A 19,946-nucleotide genomic window follows, 5' to 3' on the forward strand; every position below is an offset into this window, starting at 1 on the left:
AACAATCTTAAAACAGTCCCTGGTGCAAAAAACTTTGGGTCCTCGCAGGTATAGAAGTGCAAACGTGTGTGTGTGTGTGTGTGTGTGTTGGGTGGAGTGTATTTGAATACTTTCAGCTCACTGTAACCTCACTGATAAGAGCAAGAGCGACCCATAAGAAGTGCTGTCTGGGGGAAAAAAGATTCAGATGATTAAAAATGAAAGCAAATAAATTCACCACAAAAAAAAAAAACAACTGCCAAAATCAGCAGAAACACGACAGACAGAATAAAAACAATCTTGTTGTCAAAGAACATGTGTGCAGACTGATAAAAGAGGAAGTAAAACCATGAGTCTTAAGGAGGATTTAAAAATACCAGGAGGAGGGGAAGACCAGACGGTGACATCAACCGTTCCACAATCAGAAACAGAAAATGCTCCATTTTTAATAGGGAGGTCAGAGTAGAGAGGGCTGATTAATCCGGAGGACGAGACCAGAATCCAAGTATACATTCAAGTGCCTGAGACAGGCCTTAGAAAGACCACTGACGGAGTCTTTGGGGACAAAAAAAATGAGAATCGGGGTTTAGCCTTCTCAGGACATTTAAGAAATAACACCCATCACCCCGTTTCAAGGGTTTTGTTCCAGCTGCCTTAGGTGGTCCACTGTCGGTCCAGCCGGTGTGACTGACGCGTGAACCGAGCCTCTCTCTTTTGGCTCCTTTATCTGCTCTGTGATTTAAAATGTATATTTAACTATGCATTTCATTGTTACTGACTTTGCCCTCACGTACAAACACAAAAACATCTCCTATGAAGTCGGTTTATCTTCTGTTATAATATTCACTATCCAGATACAAGCTAAAAAAAAAACATTTAAAAATCAGACATTTGAAGTGCAACCAAGATGCAGGTTTTGCAGCATCCACAAGACAACGCAGCCGATCGGATCGACATCTGGAATAACAGTTTTAGGGAAGGGTTCTAAAAACAGAGACCATATTTTTGTTTTTTATAGAGATAGATATATATATATATATATATATAGATATATATATATATATATATATATATATAGATATAGATATATATATACATATATATATATATATATAGTAGAATATAATCGGGCCTAAAATGGATCCCTGTGGTACTCCACAGGAGACTGGTGCACAGGAGGAAGTTTGTGGGTAAGAATCAAACTGCTGCAAGGCCAGAAGACGCTCGATGACTCAGAATTACTGACTGTGTAAAAAGCAGCTCAGAGGTCAAGCAGAACTATAATACGGTTATCCGTTTGAAGACACCAATCAACCGTCCTCAGGTGCTGCCCCCAGACTCATGTCCTGCTGCCGCAGCACAATAGTGGTTAAGACTCATGGAATATGTTTTTTGTTTGCTGACAGAAAAACTCAGGATTATTTTTTAGTTTTTGAGATGAGGAAACCTGATTTAAAATTTAAGGTTCTCATAGAATTAAAGCTGCAGCACCATTAATTCTGTGTCGTGTGGCAGCAAGTCAGGACAGATTTTCTTCTTTTCTTTGGCTCTAGTTAGGATTTTTATTGACTTCTCAGCCGCATGTAACCTGGTGTGATGAGCGCAGCATTTTTTGTCAGTCAACTGATTAGATGGTGTCTCAGACCCATTGCGTTACTCCAACCCAGAACTTCTATTAGCAAACAAAGTCAAGAGAGACAGACGCTGATTCTTCTTAAAAATGTAAAAAAAAATTTATTTGGCCAACACATTTATCAATTAAGAACAATTAATGCCATGCAATCCCTGGCACTGCAGCGTTAACATACAAGGCAAAATAAAAAGTTTGTAAAAGTTTCCAGTCAACAGTCCCACTGATCACATCAGTCCAGACATCAAGTCCACATCAGTCTGAGGTTTCCCTCGTTTCAGTACCGCATCTTCCTCGTCGCAGTGGTTCTCCTTCTATTAGCTAATTCCCCACGGTTCTCATCAGCCATTTTATTACAGTGCTATCACTGTTTTTAGATATTTACCTTTCCCGCTGGCCATGTTTCAGATCATACCACCAGTTTTTTGCCGGATATCCGACCTTCAGTAAACTTTTCGGCTGTGGAAACTCAAGTGCTTTCAAAAAAAAAAAATCATGAAATGAAGATGCAATCTGAAATGTCCTTGTTTGAATTTACGGTCAAGGCAAAGTTTTACCGGATGTTAGTGACAACTACGGCTAATCTTCTGAACGAGCTGTTTTTAATTTAAACAAACTGTCTACTGAGCACTTTGACCCTTTTCCACCAAAGAATCCAGAAACCGAAGAAACTACAATCAAACACCCAGGAACCGCTTTAGGCTGCGAGTGATTTTTGAGAAGTGAGCACTGTATGAACTGCAGGTCACATGATGCTCTAAGATCCAGGAAGACATACAGCCAAAGCATGAAATTAAAAAAGAAATAAAATTAAAAAAAATGTCACACATTCAAAAAGTCTCTAATTTCTCTCAGTTGAACCACCGGCTCATCTATAAAGGCTAAAACAATGTTTCCGCAGGCTGCAGGGCTGGAGGCACACCTTTGTAGAACATTTACATTTTTTGAAAGTTTGATCGCTCAGCTTGTTTGATGTGCGCTCGCCGCGCCTACGTCCGGTTACCCCGACTACTTTTGTCATCCACTGGTCTTTACAGAAGCAAAACTCCAGCTTATTACGTGGACGGCTGCAGAGTTCAGGATTTACAACATTTGACAACTGCAAAAGGTCTGAGTACATTTGCTTTCCTACTGCTGTTCTGCAGGCCAAATTACAAAGTGACATTTAGGATTCGGAAAAACTATTGTGTATTAGAGCTTGGGTTTTTGTTGTATTTTTATTTTTTTATTTTTTTGTAATTCCGGCACGAGCCATCAGACAGTTTGGAAACAAACCTCCATTGCCCTGTTGGATCTATTCTTAATGATGGGTCCGCATTTCATGACCTCAGCAGTTCCTTTGGTGGGTAAAATGGTCCGTCACCGACAGAAATCGATGACTAGAGGAGGAAAAATAAAACCCAAGTCGTAATAAACTGCTGTTTTCCTTTAAGAATCCTGCTGAGCTTGTGTTTGATCAAAGAGTGATGTTCAGGCCTGTAAAACGCTGCTCCATCAGTTCACAGTCAACTGAAAAGTACCTCGGCCACAGAGACTTTTTCTGAGGTAGGAACTGCAGCCAAGGAATTAAATCAGAACAAGTTTCCTGGAAAAGTTCTTGGGTTCTTGAAAAAGGTTCTTGTGGTGGAAAAGGGGCTGGAGTGATGATCTGTCAGGCCGTCAAGCAAACAACACACTCCACCAAACGGCATCTAACAGGTCTGTGCTGCTTGAACACTACTAAAGCTGCATTCACGTCACGTCAGAGGTACAGAGGAGCTGACAAAAGAACCGCTCCTCTTAAGAGGTTCTTTCAAATCAAGCAGACCCAGCTGCAGTTGTCCGCGATGCTCAGTTTGACGCAGTAGCAGCAGAAGCCGAGGATGGCGATGCTGCCCTCCTGTTCCCTTGGCCCCGCATGTTTGTCCAGGGATACCCTACCGCCAGTGCGTCTGTCTACGCCGCTTCTGTCCCTGCTCTTATTTTTCATGGACGTAGCTATTTTTCTTGCTCTGGCACGTGACGTCCTCCTTCCGAAATCCACCTACGAGGCTTTGATCGGTTGACCGACTGTTTCTCCAAGTGCCGGGAACAGCCGTCGGGGATCCCGACCACGAAACCCTACATGAATCACTGAAAAAACGGCAGCTACGGGCCGAGGTTCAGCGGTCCGGAACCACACTGGGCTTGGGGGCTTGATGAACGGCTAAAGCTGAACCACCGATTGGAGTCAATTCACCGTGCTGTTTTCTGTATGTGACACATTCTGGAAATTTGTAACGGCGAGCAAAAGAAACCGGGGACAACAAAGCAAAAGTCAGCTCTATTACTGGTGGTGATGGACATTGTTTCCCATGGAACAGATGGTAGTAGTTGTACGTCTGATGTGATGTGATGCAGCTCGAGGACAGCAGCTGATTGTTGCACCATCTATTCTTGGATCAACCAGCTAAAGAATTCTCTCTTTTTCCCTTTTTTTTTCTCCTTTTTTTTCTTTTTTACAACAATAAAAACAGGGTTTTTGTTTTTTTCACATGAGAGTTAAAAAAAAAAACAGCCACTGAAGGTAAACAAAAGAAATATTAGCTAAAGGTTTGTTCAGTAGTTCTTTTGAAATTTGGACCACAACACTACAAAACCAGCGTCGAGTTAGTTTGGCTGCAACATGTTTTTGATTTGCTTGGAGGTAGTCTCATCGTTCAGATGTTTGGTCGTATACCTGCAGGAGGGGGAGGCGGCGGTTTAATGATAATTATAATATCAGGTCAGAAAAGAATGAGGTTAGCGATGGAGTCTCGTCAAAAGAAGGAGCGCGCCAAAAGCAACCCTTATTTAGCCACTCTCCCCTCAGACTCTGTGTGTCTGGTCTCAATCAATGAACCACAGAAATAAATAGTTGTTATTCCGCTGGCAGATTTATTCGCATCTCTTCATTAGCGTCTGTGACGTGTTTGTGGAGTGAGAGGAGGTTCACAGACCTGAGAGCGTTGAGTAATCCCTCCACGCTGCTGGGCGGCTGCTCCTTCAGCACTCTGATGCAGCCCTTCATCTGAAAAGGACCAAAAAACACGACAGAGCAGTCCCATTACCTCTGTGGGACCAACAGCCAGAATCTGGGCTTTGGGGTTCCCTACGTTTAAGATACGACGTAACTAGAACTGAGGCAGAAATAGTTCAGCCGTGCCCAAGCTTCTCCTACGAAGATGATGATAATTATATAGAAGTAACTTGTGACAGTTTCCCTCTGCGAGCCGCTTTAAAACCTAGAGCCCTGTGTCGTATGACATTCAGTGTTCAAGGCCAAATGAGCAGCGGTCGAAGCTGAAGTGTGGGGAAAGATTACAGATTGCAGACTTTCGTCGTGTGAAATGACCGAAACTGTTCTAGCTAAGGCGGAAAACTGTGCGTTCGCAGAGGAAGCAGCCGGTCAGAGTAGAGCGTGCGGTGCGTGTCGGGTGTGTGTGTGTGTGTGTGTGTGAATGTGTCTCGTCAACACACGTCTATATTGGAGGTCTTAACGAAGGCTCCGGCCGGGTGAACGTGGTCGTACAGGATGATGACGCCCACCATCACGCGGAGGCAGAACAACACCGTCTCGTCACTGGTGAAGCGACTGCGATACTCCCTGCACACACACACACACACGCACACACAGTCAGGGTGTGGGCTGATGCTGGACCCAGACTGGCTGTGATGGGGATGGAGATGCGTTCAAGAACGCGTCAGGACTCACGGTGTTTCCAGCATCACTTTACACACGCTGGCCATCGTACTCAGGCAGTCTGTCGTGTTTTCGATCGGGACGTCCTGATTCTGCACAAACAACAGCGGGACAATAAAGTTTCAATCGAACACCCCATCGAGGAAACACTTGGCACAGCACAGGTCACGTGATGTACAATTTTCTGTCTGGTAAAAATACTAAAGTCCTGGATTCAAAGTAAAAAAAGTACCAGAGTATTTTCAGCTAAATGTATCAGCTAAAAGTATCCAAAGTGAAAGTACTCACTACGCAAAAAGATATTCATGTAACTCACAACATATTTCATTACTGAGTCAGAGACTTTTAACGAGTGTCAGGAGGTAACGTTGGTTTATCATATATCTTATTATTTCATTATTATTAATGTCTGAGTCGCATGTGAATGCTGCTGGAGGAGAAGCTGATTCTATCTACTCTATATAACACCGGGCAGTTTAATCTGCGACGCAGCATCGTGGGGTTCTTTCTTCTCATATACTGATCAACGAAACCGGCCACTAAGGCCGTCAGATAAAGTGGCAGTGGAGATAAACCCCAATCCTTCCTTCGAAGATGTGGTCGAGCAGAAGTATCAAGTGGCATAACATGCAAACTTTTTACTTTATACGGTAAAGAAATGCATATAAGAAAATAAAAATGGGAGAATTTGAATAGGAAAAAAATGCAAATATAACTCGACTATAGCGACAGAGATATAAAGAGAAATGTCCTAATGAAAGAGAAAATAATAATAATAAAGAATATAAAACTGAATCCCATTAATGGCAGTTCTGACTATATACTTCCAATACTTCCCGTGTCAACTTTGCTGGTTCTTTCTAGTCTCAGGGATTTGGTTTGTGAATCATCTAGAGGATACTTGAGTCTCCTGACTCTAGTTTCACGTCAGTAACATTTAGGCGAAACGTATCGATGTGTTGTCACAAAAGTGGCGGCTGCAGAGCTGCGGCGAGGAAAAGATGCCGCTGGGACCGTGAGGCTCCGTTGCGACCTCTGCCGCTGGTTTATGGAAAAACACTAAACCAGTCTGAACAGTCCAGGGTCCTGCTAGTGACTCCTACAGGCCGAAATGTTCCTTGCACCTACAATATGAATATTCTTCTTTTTCTTCCCCCTAAATGAATATCAACTATGAACCAACTGATCCCGAACAGTTCACAATTTGTGTTTTTCCGTTTTGTGTCTCCTCTTCTTTGTTTCTTGCAGTTTTTTTCAGCAACCAACAAACCAAAAGCTTTTCGGTAAATTCAAAGTTCAATCGCAGCATTATTTACAAAATAAAAGGAGGAATGAAGGACTGAGTCAGCTGTTCAATTAATCAATCAAGAAGATGAATCTATGAATCTATGGACCGACTCACATCTGAGACGAACTTCGACGTGGCGTCACTTAACGTCTTCAGCATCGGCGTGGCGCTGGCGTAGAACAGAGACATCCGATTGGCCAGCTCGTTGTTGACCTCATTCCCTGCGTCGGCCTGAAATAGTAACAAGTTTCCATGGAAACCCAATCGGGAGTTAAGGATTTAAATACTGAACATGTGACAAAAATAAACGTGGCTATTTTTCATCCTCTCTTTCAGGATAGGACTCAACGTTCACTCAACTTTGACTGGATTTAACCTTTGACCCCGCGGGACTCTCTGGCGGTTCCACCTTTAGAAACTCATAGTGTTTGTCCAGGTTTTGTTCAAATGCACAGAAGTTCATTTTAATAAAGTTAATATAAAGTTGTATTTTAATAAAGTTGAAATAAAGTTGCATTTTAATAAAGTTAAAATAAAGTTGCATTTTAATAAAGTTAAAATAAAGTTTTACTTTATTAAAGTTAAAATAAAGTTTATTTTAATAAAGTTAAAATAAAGTTTTAACTAAAATAAAGTTTTATTTTATTAAAGTTAAAATAAAGTTTTATTTTATTAAAGTTAAAATAAAGTTTTATTTTATTAAAGTTAAAATAAAGTTTTATTTTATTAAAGTTAAAATAAAGTTTTATTTTAATAAAGTTAAAATAAAGTTTTATTTTATTAAAGTTAAAATAAAGTTTTATTTTATTAAAGTTAAAATAAAGTTTTACTTTATTAAAGTTAAAATAAAGTTTTATTTTATTAAAGTTAAAATAAAGTTTTATTTTATTAAAGTTAAAATAAAGTTTTATTTTATTAAAGTTAAAATAAAGTTTTATTTTAATAAAGTTAAAATAAAGTTTTATTTTATTAAAGTTAAAATAAAGTTTTATTTTATCAAAGTTAAAATAAAGCTGTATTTCAATAACGTTGGGGACATGGGAATGACTGCAGCCGTAAAAGAAAACTCCCAAACGTCTTTTCTCAGGCTGTGAGGCTCCTCGGCTCCACCTCCTCCACCTCACACCGCCACACATACCTGCCTCAGCTCTACCCGCTACTCGGGTTCTAGACGCTGCGCTACATCTGCGAAGTTCGCACGCTGCCTGTTGACCACTCCATTGGCACGACCGTCGGCCTCTCTCTTCTTCTTCTATTTGAGTTTTTATCCTTACTTATTATTTTTGACCTGTCTCTACATTTTCTGCATGTGGTACATGGGGAGCGGTACAAATGCACCTGATCTCCGGCCCCGTATCGTATGATGACAATGAACCTTGAACCTTGAGATTTTATTTGCTGTTCTCTGTGTGCGTCTTACAGACAGGTTGTTGATTCGCATGCGGCTGATTGTTCGGCGGTAGTAGCTGAAGTCGTTCTGGATGGCGGGGTTGGTCATCTGGAACGGAGACAACAGGACAGAGGGACAACATGAGGAGGAGGAGGTTCAGAAGGGGGCGAGTGGAGGAGGAGGAGGAGCAGGAGGAGGAGGTACGGGCGCCGACCTTGAGCTCGTCGAAACGCAGCGTGAAGTGCAGGATGTGGGCGAACTGACGAGCCAGAGCCTGTTTCTGCTCCAGATGCTGAGTGGGAGTCGAACCAGAGCTGGTGAGGACGTCCAGGAGACACTGCAGACTGGACTCTGACGGGGGGACAAGAGAGGCAGGTACTGTAGGGTTTTTCTCAACGAATAATCCAACGTCTACTCGCAGCTTTTTTTGTCCCCAGTTTCTTTGATTTGGCTGCATAGAGGAAAAACTTTAACGAATCCACTGCTTCATCAGGTCTGTAATAAAAACCTGCTAGTGTCCCCGTGTCAAGGACCTACCTATTCTTAAACTCTTACCTGTAGCGGAGCTAGAATATAAGAATTGTCCTGAGGGTGGCGCTAGAGCAGAGCTTTTCAGATACAGCGTGAGGTGCATGCAGGAAGTTAGCTACTGTAGTTCGACTGCTGATCTGGCCGTGACTCACACACACACCATACATTAACGTTTAGATTCAGACTGACGTACACCCCCAGAGGGGGTCATCAGCCCTGATGTCCACTGGGGATAAATGTCCCGAAATCCCCGCAGACATCAGAGGAAAAAGAGGCACCTGCCTGGGAAACTTCAGGTTTCTAAGTTTCCTTCGCTGTCTGTACGTCCACGGCTACGCTGAGAACAGGGGCTGATCACAGCCGGTTCAGCAGCTCTTAACGGGACAGTTGGACTGAATGGAAACAGATAGAGGCTAAAAAGGCAGGAGGAGACCGGGACGTCGTTTCTTTTGAGTACTAGTGGGAAATTTGTCCCGGTGGTAGCACTAGAGCAAAATAATTTAAATGTACTATCTGGGGACCATGTATATCCAGTAGCTGTTGGGATATCTCGCTTTGGACCAGAACATTAAACTAGTCCACCGTCAGGCCGGGGAGACTAATATCAGCAGCGACACTCCGACACGTCGTGTTCAGGTTCCTACCGAGCTTCTGGGAGAACTCGTAGAAGGTTTTGAGTTTAGCCACCAGGGGAACCACAGCTGACCAGGCCTTCTCCTGAACGCCCTCCACGCCGGGACTCTGGATGGCCTGGACACACACACGTAAAACAGGGCAGAGAGGTGTTAGCTGTTCTGCCGTCACCTTCTCAAAGAAGAAACGCTGTGGCTCATCATTTGATCAGAAAATACGCAAAGTCCAGACTCCGGTCTTTTCACAAATAAAAGCCGGAATAGAATCCAGCTGAAATAACTTCAAACTAAATGGTAGGAGAATATCATTCTGAATAATTGATATTATCAAAAGCTCTTCTTATTAAAATCACATCAAAAAAAGACAAAGATGATTGGTTTAAACCTTTATACGGCTAAAAACATGCCTTTTCTTTTCTTTTCAACAAGATAAGATGGGGAGAGGATGGAGGGGGAAACCCTCCAGGTCATTTTTTCCAACAAATTCGCAGATTCGTTCCCACTCAACCGGACGACTTCCTCTTCATCCTCCCAGACATGTCACCGGCGGAGGTCCGCTTTCAGTGAGATCCGGCGCTCCTAACCTTTGGAGGTCTTAGTTAAATTTACGTCTTCCTCAGAGTCCTGACACTTTAATGTTCCACCTCCAACCTAAACTCTTTTTTTCCAACGAATGACCTTTAGATATCAGTTTCCTTATGAATACCCTTTGGGCCCTTTTGGGGGCACATCACTTCTTATTTTTATCCGCTCTGTTTGACACTGGTTTGTGCACACACATAAAACTCAGATGCTGTTACCGTGACAACCACAAGCGGCCTGGCTGTGGTCGCCCTCTTGTGGACAGTTTCGGTGCTCCTCCCCGACAGCCCTGGCGCCACAGCTGCATTACCTTCACACCGGAAGTCTGGTTCTCCTCTTTCCTTGTAGCTCATTCTCCGATGCTGGAATTACAATATTGACTGGATACCAGTGGAGCTGAACTGGACCGGCTGCCGTCGTCGTCAGGCTGGGAACCGTGACGGCCTCCAGAACATCTGAATCTTTCTTTCTTTCAGATAAATCATTCTCTCAAAATGACTGCATAAATTTAATTTATTCATTTTTCGCCCTCGAGTAAATGAGAATTAGCTCATTCGTTCCCTGAAATTTCTACGGCTTTAATGTGTCTCTAGGGCTGAATATTGAGCCTCAGTAAAGTTTTGGTTCCGACCAAAACTGTCCAGTACTCAAAAATGACCTAGGCTGCGACTTTATCATTATTTTCACTTCCGATTACTCTGCCAGTTATCTTTCTCGATCGATCGATTAGTTGATCAGAAAAGAGTGAAAGAGGAACATTTTAATTACCCAGAACGCAAAGCGACGTCTTCACACTCCTTTGTTTGTATGACCGATGGTCAGATGGCAGCGGTGGAAGAAGTACTCCGATATTTTACTGTAATAAATACCAGTGAAATGCCCCAGAGTAGAAACACTCTGTTACAGTAAAAGTCCTGCCTTCAACATTTCACTTCAATGAAAGTACAAAAGTATCAGGGTCAAAATACAGTTAAAGCATCAAAAGTAAAAGTGCTCATAATGCAAAATGGCCCATCAGGATAATCTATAGTATAATATTGGATTATGATTATTGATGCTTTAATGTGCGAGCATCCCTAATGTTGGAGCTCCACCTTTCAACTTCTGCAGGAGCTGCGCTGTAGCTTACCTCATAATAAAAAGTACAATATTTGTCTCTGGAATGTAGAGAGGTAGAAGTCTAGAGGAGCGAAAAATTCAAACGCTTAAGTAAAGTAAAAGTACTTCAAAGTTGTACTTAAGTGCAGTAAAAGTACTCTGTTTACTGTGATGTGGGAGAAGCTGCAGATGGTTACGTTAGAGACGCTTGATCCATCAAAACTTGGGCGTTTTTGCTTGAGAAATGATTTCAACTGTTCATCAAAGTGCTTGCAGGTTAACTCTCTGTTCTTTCCCGTTGAATCGATACAAATGTTCTATTATTCTTTGATCAGGCAGGATTATGATTTCAAATTGTGTTTTCAACAGCTTTGTAGAGAAACACATTGAGGTACCTCAAAAACGTGTCAGTGCAGAATACGGCGGCGGTCGGTCCGCTCTGCGTTACCTGTCGTATCTCCTCTCCTGCTCCCCTGTACGCCTGCAGGTCGTCCAGGATGACCCGGGCCTCCGTCAGCACCTGGTTCACCCTCTCCCACACCGCCGTCTCCGACTGTGAGGGCTGGGCGTCTGAGGGGAGACACACGGGGACAGAGGTCAAACGCAGCGGCCTTCTCTTGACTCCAGCTCTGTTAAACACTGCCCCAGATCCCGGTGGCCGGATGCTGGAGGGTGATTGAGCTCGAGCTCTGTCTCGTCACTTCCAGAACCATATTTTGCCATATTCTGGTTGCGCAGGGAGAAATGCGGCCACGCTGCCTGTCGATGGTGGTTTTAAAATCCCCGAATGTGCAAGAAGAAAAGGAACTCTCACTTCCTTTTAGATGGACGCTAAATATGTTTGATTTGACTCATCAGTCGGGTAAACAAGTACATTCCATCTCTTTGGCAGCACATGCTGATTATTCTGGGACTCTACGGGAACTCAACAGTGAATAGCCAAGACGTCTATCAGTATCTACGGCTGCTCATTGAGGACAGTGGCGTCCCACAACTTACCTGTTTATTTACCTATACTTAGCATGTGACATGTCCTCTACCGCTGCGGGTGTGAATTTATGGAGAGACACTGCGAAGCAAAGGACTATTGAGAGAAAGGAGTGATTTGACAAAGATTCACATCAGTCTTAAATTAACATCTTGCAGATTGTGTCGGTGTGTGTGTCTGTGTGTGTGTGTGTGTCTTACTCTCAAAGTCCAGGAAGAAGTTTCCACCATTGTTGTCGATGTCTCTGGTTAACACTTTGATCAGGTTCCCCATGCTGTCAACACACAGTTTGAACAGTTTTAGTTTCAGACAGCGGAATCGAGGACCTTTTAGAAAAACGAGCTTTTTCAACAACCGCGATTATTGACCTGATTAAAAGCCACACGGGAACAATGAACCCATGCGTATTCATGCTGTAGACTGACGTCTGAAGCTGAGGTCAGAAACCTCACAAGGCTGTCCACCACTGAAGGATGCAGGGTAACTATGGTTTAGTGACTGTTTCTGCAGAAAAATCTAGGAGATAAAAGGTTCCGGTGCCGACGGGACAGGAGACCAGCAGTACGATGCATGAAATCGTGCAGATACAGGTCTCAGGGATTCAGGGATTCAGGGATCTCAGTGACTTTGACCGTGGCGGGACTATAAGTGCCAGACGGGCCGGTTTGAGTATCTGTGAACCTGCTGATCTCCTGGGATTTTCACACACACAGCAGTCTCTAGAGTTTTTAATCAGGATGGCGCCAGAAACAACAAACACCCAGTGAGCAGCGGGAAAACACAGAAGGCAGACGGAAACACCTTGTGGATGGGAGAGGTCAGAGGAGACTGGCCAGACTGGTTGGAGATGACAGAAGCTACGGTAACAACCTGGAGGCGGATGGGCTACAACAGCAGAAGACCACGTCAGGTTCCAGTCCTGTCAGCCAAGAACAGAAACCTGAGCCTGCAGTGGACACAGTCTCACCAAAACTGGACAGTTGTAGACTGGAAATACGTGGCCTGGTCTGATGAATCTGGATTCCTGCTGAGGCAGCAGATGGTGGGGTCAGAACCTGCCTCGAGTAAACAGTCCAGGCTGATGGTGGTGGTGTAATGTTGTGGGGAATGTTTTCTTGACTCACTTTGGCTCCTTAACGCCAACCAATCATGGTCTGAATACCTCAGCCCGTCTGAGGAACGTTGCTGACCGTGTGATTCCCTCTATGGCCACAGTTCACCATCTTCTAACGGCTACTTCCAGCAGGATAATGCTCCAGGTCACAAAGCCAAAGTCGTCTCAAACTGGTTCCATTAACATGACAGTGATCTCAGTGGACTTAGGTGGCCCCCCAGTCACCAGACCTGGATCCAGTAGAGCACCTCTGGGATGTGGTACAACAGGAGACCGGCAGCTTGAATGTGCAGCTGACAAATCAGCAGAAATGATGTGATGCAACCATGTCAACATGGACCTGAATCTCAGATGGAAGGTGCAAACATCTGGTGGACTCCAGGCCACAAAGACCTGAGGCTGTTTCGAGACCAAAGGGAGGGACTGCCCATCATGAGTACAGTGTTCCTACTAAAGTGCTCAGTGTGTCTATGTAATTGACAAAATCGTTTTTTTGTTTTTAAAATGAAAGCTTTGAATGAGGAGAGTTGAATTTTGTGATTAACATCACGATATTCCGTTTTAATGTCTGTGTTTTAATATGGACGCCTCCAGATGTGCAGGCGTGGCTCACACTTTTCACTTTTAACCCGACGGTTAAAGGTGTGACGCTCGAGGTTCACTCTGATAGATGCGTTCCAGATATATTGAAACACCATTTGTCTCACTGACGATCAGTGCGGAAGGTAGGAGGCTGTGTTTCGGTGCGGCTACTGGCGTCACCGGTGCTGCCGGTGTGTTTCATAGTGCACCCCGCCGTGTTCCCGCTGTTGCCACACGTCCATTGTCGTACAATTGGTTTTAGACTGCGAGTGACGTCGTGTGCACAATTAAGCAGATTTGATACCACGAATTACTCATTAGCAAACGTGTACACTAATCAGTGGGAATTACATTTTGTAGCTTTCTGAGTTAGTTTATTGCTTCAGTCCATTTATAGGAAGGTCCGTGCCTGTGGTGCCACATTTCATACATTTCATAAAACACAGTTAAATGCAGTGTTTTCTGGCTCCATCTGTCTTTCAGTAGTCCAAAGGTCTTAAAGTCTTTATGCACGACTCATTACTTTGAAAATGGAATTGTGACATCAACACATCGTATTGCTTCTCAAAAACTTTCATGTTCTTATCCAAATTCTGTATTTATAGTGAGATTTTTCATGACATTGGAGTCATTTCCAGTTGAAGTTCGTAGACGTGGGTTCACCCTTAACAACGGTGCAGTTAACCGCGAAGAAGCCGCGCTTTCGCAGGTTGGAGTTTAAGGACTCGTGGCTTTAACAGTTTTAATCCTGCCTCATGTCAAATGGAGATAATTCAGGTCCGAAAAGCAGCGGCTCTCACCTCCAATGTGCCGATGTTATTACCTAATACACTTTAACCACCAACAGCAGCGTGAGCTCTGGCTAAAAATGCAACTGCACAACTTTCAAGGCAGCGTGCGTCAACATGAAACTGACACCTTCTGTTGATGATGAAACTTGAGATTTTTTGCAGTTTGACAAAAACTGTCAAGAAGAGAGTTGCAAATGGATGCGAGGTTAGGATAAGAGAAGAAAAACAACAATGGAGAGACAAGCACTTCAGAGGACTGACTGAAGTGGAGCTCCCAAAAAAAACAAAACTATTTCAGAAATTCACATTTTCAGGCTCCTGTGCTTTCGTACACACCCAGCACTCATCGTACTGAAGTTACACTCGGGGAGATTCACCTCTGCCTGCAATTGAAATGAAATAACACACGGATGAAAGTGTGTCGCTCTACAGACTGGCACAGCTCTGTTGAGTTTGTGAGCTGCAAACTGAACCGGCAGCAGCGTCTTCTTGTTAAGCGCAGTGAAAAGAGGAAGTGATGAAGTCTCTGAAAGTTCGGGCTAAATTTAAAACAGAGGAAGTAAAGCAAACAGAGCTGAAGTCAGGTACGGCCCTCGCACTCCGAGAATAACAACGCGACGCCCAACAGAAAGGTGTCTGTCTCCTCGTTGACACAGACTCGTGAAAAAAAAACCCCTCTGACAAGAGAACACGACTCGACAGCCCGAGTTCCATCCAAGAGCTACAGAAAAGCATTTCCACTCAGTGTTTCAGTGTCGGAAGGAGGAAACGCTCAGACTCAAGTAAAACACCACAATCCAACAACACGGCAAAACGCTGTTAACCAGGACGCATGATTTCATCCCCTGAACGTCTTTCGTTTCTCAGCGACGACCGCCGCGGGACAATGCACAGCCTCGAGCAGTCTGCTCAGTGTTGATGTGGTCTGTGTGCAGGTCTACAGGTTGAGTCCAGGTCCATTCAGGTTCACATTTCCTGGTGATCTATCCATTCATCGAACCGACGGGCCCGAGAGGGTTTCGCCGTCGACTAAAGACGCTCCGTTACTTTCTTGAAAACAAATCTGGGACTGAGAAAAAGTCTCACTCGGGTTTTCCTTCATTCATGAGAGCAGGTCAAAAGTTTCAAAGACTCTTTAAGAAAGTCTAAAAACACGTGTCCTCCTCCTCCATTAATAGCTGGCTCACTTTAAAGGGCCGGGGTGCTGTTTTCAGGAACACCTGGTTTGGAAAGCGAAGCTCCGAGACGGCGTCTCTATGGCGAACCGCTCCATTCAGACAGCTCAAAGTAAAGCTGCAACCAGGGATATTTTCATTGCTGATTAAAATCTGCAGATTATTTCATTCAGCCTGTGAAATGTCGGAGAGCAGTGAAATTGTGAGTGGCTTGTTTTGTTTTCTGCGCGTCGGCTCAAAACTCAGAAACACTGGATTTGCTCTCATATGTGACAAACGTTGGAGAAGTTTGGCATTTGTTTGCTACAAACCACGACCGAAACAATGAGTCGCTTGTCAAAATCATGGCGGATTCATTTTCTTCCGACCAATTAATCGACTGATTGTCGGAGCTCTAGTTTTGGTTTCGTAGCTACATTTCCTGTCACTATTGTGGGGGTTGTCCATAAGGATGCAGGAGCCTCAGCCGGGAAAAGTCGACCCAGTGGCATGACACCAATAAGCAACTGGGTCGTTTTGATTATCGAACAACCAGCCAGTGACGTCTTTACTGAGCAACGGCAACAACTCGCGACGGTGAAATTATCGTTTTACTAACATGTTTAATCGACTAGTCATCGCAGCTCTTTACCCACATGGACGAGAAGAGCTCATTTTAAGGGACTTGTGATGAAGCACACGCAAAAGGCAGAAATACAAAACCTCATGACGTATTTTGTTACTTTAGGGACAGTTTGGAGCTTCAGATACTTGACTTGAGACATTTTCCGCCATGTTGCTCAGATGGCGACACCTGGACCGGGTCTGTGGACTTACGGAGACCGTGAGATACGGCCGAGGGCTCCAGGAAAGACAACCGGTGGGCCTCGAGCTGAGATTATTCTGTCACAGGACGACATCGCGCTATATATATATGTATGTATGTATGTATCTTCTTCATTCCAGCATCCGGTCAGTTATCCGCCCGTCAGCTGGAAACACGCTGTACACGTCTTCGGGCTTTGCAGGGTCCAGTGGTGGAGGCCTTAGCGAGCACAGACTGGAGGTACTGGTTCACTGGTTCAGTATTTCCAGTCTCCTCTGCTCCGCCACATGTCGGAGGCAGATGTTGGGAGGTTGCTACTAGTTTCTTTGCACATTTAGACTTTACAGACTGAATGTGAGCAGTTACTAAGACGTGGTGTGTTGTTACCAACCAAACTGCCTGACAGTTTATGAAACAGTTCAGACAGGAGCGGAGCTAAAACACTAAAAGGCAGCTCACCTGTTAACGTGTCAGTGACAACTGGCTCCAGGTGTAAGACTTGAAGCCCTAAGGTCGAGTCACTTTAGCAGGACGAGTTCTTTTGCTTTAGTGAAGCGACAGACATGTACTTTGACTTGAGTAAGGTTTGCCAAGCAGAGAATTTCGAGCCTGGGACCGGGAGCAGTGTTTAGCGTTGGAGCTGCGGTGGAAGCGGTTGCTCCGGCGCAGTGCGGGGCCTCCCCGGGCACTTTTCTGGGGGACTACCGGACGTTTTCTGGCCGCTCGCCCTCGCAGATTCCTTCGGGTCTCGCGGTGAAACGGGACGTGAAGCCCTGAGAGCGACCGAAGCGTCCGGCCGGACCGTGCAGGAGCCAAGCTGAGCTGCTACGTCAAGGCCACACGTCCCACGTACCTCGCTGCTCTGAAGCTACCGGTTCTTTCACTTGTCCCACTTCATCTTAGGTCCGTGCTTCTCGCCTCTGCTTTCGTTGTAATGAGGTGGTTTCGGTATCGTCCCGTGGTTCTGATACTCTACTAAACAGTGTGCGGGCTCCATGCGCTTCCTCCGCTAGGTCTCATACCTGACGAGCTTCTCGCGTCGCCGCTGAAAACTCTCCACTGCAGCTTTTGCAGAGTTTTAGTACAGAGGTTCTGGGAAAAGGGGGACAGCTGAAGCGCCAGTGCCCCGGAGCCGGACCCCGACTCCCTACGTGCGGCACAAACGCATTCGGTGCCGTTGTATCGTCGGCGTCGCCACATACCTTCAGTAAACGTCCGCGGCGTTGCTGCTGTTTCAGTGGTCCGGATCTGAGACCAGAACTTAAAAAACCGTCGCCCCCCGAGCGGACTTCAGTCTGATCCCGGAGTGAAACGTACAGTTGAACCTCGGACCCTGGAGTCAGATTGCAGTTTTTTTCCTGGTGAGTGTGCAGGAGCAACCGTCTGCAGGACCTGACATGTCTGATCTAAGACCAGGACCCACCCAGGGAGCCGATCCCCCCCCCCTCCAGACACACACTGATCCACCGACCCCAGCCTTGCCTCCCGCCCCTCCCGCGCTCCTCACCTTCGCTGGTAGCTGATCGATATCTGCGGATCAATACCGTGTGTCGGGGCTCCGGTGCGTCCTCGGTGGTCCAGGTGTCTCCCGGCGGTCCGCCTCCTCTACATGCTGAGTGAGTTTGAACCCGGAAAACAGCCGCTCGGCGCTCCGTTAACTATAAAAGGAGTGATTTCCTCAGGAGGAACTGAAGACTGAGCCAATCAATGAGCCGTGAAGGCAGCGGCCGCGACTGCAGCCTCGCGGTCGGCCGACGGAGGCGACCTGCGGGACGGGAGCCGGGCCGGGCCGGGCCGGGGGGGGCCGTCGCTGCCGGGAGCAGAAGTCAAAGCTGGAACTTCGCAGAAGAAGAAAATGTTGGCGTAGCGGGTCGGAATCGGGACCTAAACCGCCCTCTGTCAGGACGATAATCCTAAACCGTGTCTCTGACCTCGACCTGCCGCCTCATGGGTGCGAGTCTCTGGAAATATGATGCAGGAGATAATATGTGATAAAACTCGGGGTTTCGTGGTCCTGACTTTAACATTCAGACGACGTCAGGTTCAAAGCCATCCTTTGAATTTAGGTTCCCCTGAGCCAACAAGTCAAAGATATGATTCAGTCCGGTGTAATCCGGATTAAAAAGATCACAAATGTGCCTCAGTGTTTAATAACCTTCAAAAGTATAAAGGAGTTCACAAGTCTCCACTTTCAGTCAGTAATCATCCTCATAATCCTGACTTTAAAACGGTACGTTGCCCCCCTTACACAGGACCCAGACCCCCAGACTGAAAGCAGCCATGTTGTTTGTAGTCTTGTGTCTCTGTGGGCGTTTGCTGTCTCTTTGCAGTTTTGTTTTTTTGTGTCTCTTTGAGGTTTTGCATCCTTTCGTAGTTTATAGCATCTCTGTGTAGTTGGTCCGTGTGTTTTTGTAGTTGTTTTTTGTCTCTTTGTGGTTGGTTGACTGACCTTTCTACAACAAATGTTGACAGTCAACACTTCAAACAGGGGCTCTGGCCCAGGGGCCCCCCTGACCCCTTTGGCCCCAACCTGTGCCCCGTAGGCCCTTTCATTAATCCATGAGCGTCTCGTAATTTGGAATTAAAAGTCACAATTTGGAATGAATAAATAATTCATATTTCTGACGTACTATGTTCCAGGTTTGAGTTAGTCGGCCTTGAAAGAGTCTAAATATTGTCTAAATATCTCATAATCATGATTTTTCCATTCCAGACTTGAAGAGACACCAATTTGACTTTTCTATTTTCTCCTTATCTTGGTTTTAAAGGTCACATATTTGACTTAATATCTTATACTCTAATACTCTAAGTCATACTTTATATTTATTCGGGGGGTTTTGGGGGTTTTTGTTTTTTTTTCATTTACTATCTCATAATCCTGATTTAAAAAGTCATCATTTTGTCTTAGCATGTCATAATCTCGCCTTAAAGGTTTGCTATTAAAAGGAAGCACTAAAACAGATGCAGAGTGTAGATAAGAGAAGGAAAAAGCCATAGTTCCATTCACATTGTGAGCATCTCTAGCATCATGACATGAAGCTACAGATACTTTAAACACGATACGTGAGCACTAACTATGAACGTGAACACAGAAATATAATCACAAATACACTGACGAGGTATTAAATTGTAGTAAATAAGTGTAAATTGCAGTTGAGAGATTGTGTTGTGGCTAAGATGTATTGCTCAATGTGATAGTGATTTTATGATATTAAACACATTCTTATGTAATGATTGAACAATCTTTATTTTTAGATGGATTTTATTCATACATTTCCATTTTTATTTACTCTCGTGTCGATTTACATTACGGGGAAAGAGACAATGAAAAATACTTTGCTAGTATGTTGTTGTTCTTTTGTTTTTTTGTTTTTATCACTCTATCACACTGAACACGGAGAGAAGAGAGTAAAGCTGGAGACTGTCAGAGGGAAAATCCTTCTTTAATGACAGTGGTTGTTTTTACCGACGTGTTAACTGACACACCCGTGAAAAGAGTCCACGGCAGAAAGTTGGTCTCCAACACCCTTAGGGTTGACCTCTCCTGGTCCGAGCCTGCCGTTGGAAAAAGAGAAGCAAGCTGCAGGTCCGCTGTTCCTGCGGTAACATCACGAGCAGCGTCGCCGAAAGCCGCTGCACCAAACTCCACTGACAAAACAGC

The 19,946-nt window shown here is 44.7% G+C and overlaps 1 protein-coding gene across 4 annotated transcripts; it reads right to left on the bottom strand.

The window, feature by feature from the left end:
- Positions 1–1,725: 1,725 nt before the first annotated feature.
- LOC120800269 (CYFIP-related Rac1 interactor B-like) lies at positions 1,726–18,036 on the bottom strand. 4 transcript variants are annotated; one of them, XM_040146246.1, is made up of 11 exons: positions 17,793–18,035; positions 12,019–12,092; positions 11,279–11,400; positions 9,163–9,268; positions 8,202–8,338; positions 8,018–8,095; positions 6,712–6,828; positions 5,322–5,401; positions 5,087–5,213; positions 4,567–4,637; positions 1,726–4,307 (listed from the first exon to the last, which is right to left on the bottom strand). In XM_040146246.1, the coding sequence occupies exons 2-11, from the start codon at positions 12,089–12,091 to the stop codon at positions 4,238–4,240; spliced, it is 981 nt and encodes a 326-aa protein (XP_040002180.1). In that variant the 5' UTR covers position 12,092; positions 17,793–18,035; the 3' UTR covers positions 1,726–4,237. The 4 variants fall into 4 exon arrangements, with proteins under 4 accessions (XP_040002180.1, XP_040002176.1, XP_040002177.1 ...); XM_040146242.1 differs by lacking the exon at positions 1,726–4,307 and having other exon boundaries at positions 4,315–4,637; positions 17,793–18,036; XM_040146243.1 differs by lacking the exons at positions 1,726–4,307; positions 17,793–18,035 and adding an exon at positions 17,488–17,715 and having other exon boundaries at positions 4,315–4,637.
- Positions 18,037–19,946: the final 1,910 nt, after the last annotated feature.

The sequence above is a fragment of the Xiphias gladius genome, chromosome 15 (assembly GCF_016859285.1).
Source record: "Xiphias gladius isolate SHS-SW01 ecotype Sanya breed wild chromosome 15, ASM1685928v1, whole genome shotgun sequence".
Classification (NCBI taxonomy): Eukaryota; Metazoa; Chordata; class Actinopteri; order Istiophoriformes; family Xiphiidae; genus Xiphias; species Xiphias gladius.

Coding starts and splice junctions, on each gene's coding strand:
- LOC120800269 (XM_040146242.1), bottom strand. CDS start 12,091: ATGGGGAACCTGATCAAAGTGTTAACCAGAGACATCGACAACAATGGT. Junction 6,829..8,017: donor TGCGAATCAACAACCTGTCT/GTAAGACGCACA, acceptor TTACTATTTCAG/GCCGACGCAGGGAATGAGGT. Junction 4,638..5,086: donor TTAAGACCTCCAATATAGAC/GTGTGTTGACGA, acceptor GGTCCTTTTCAG/ATGAAGGGCTGCATCAGAGT.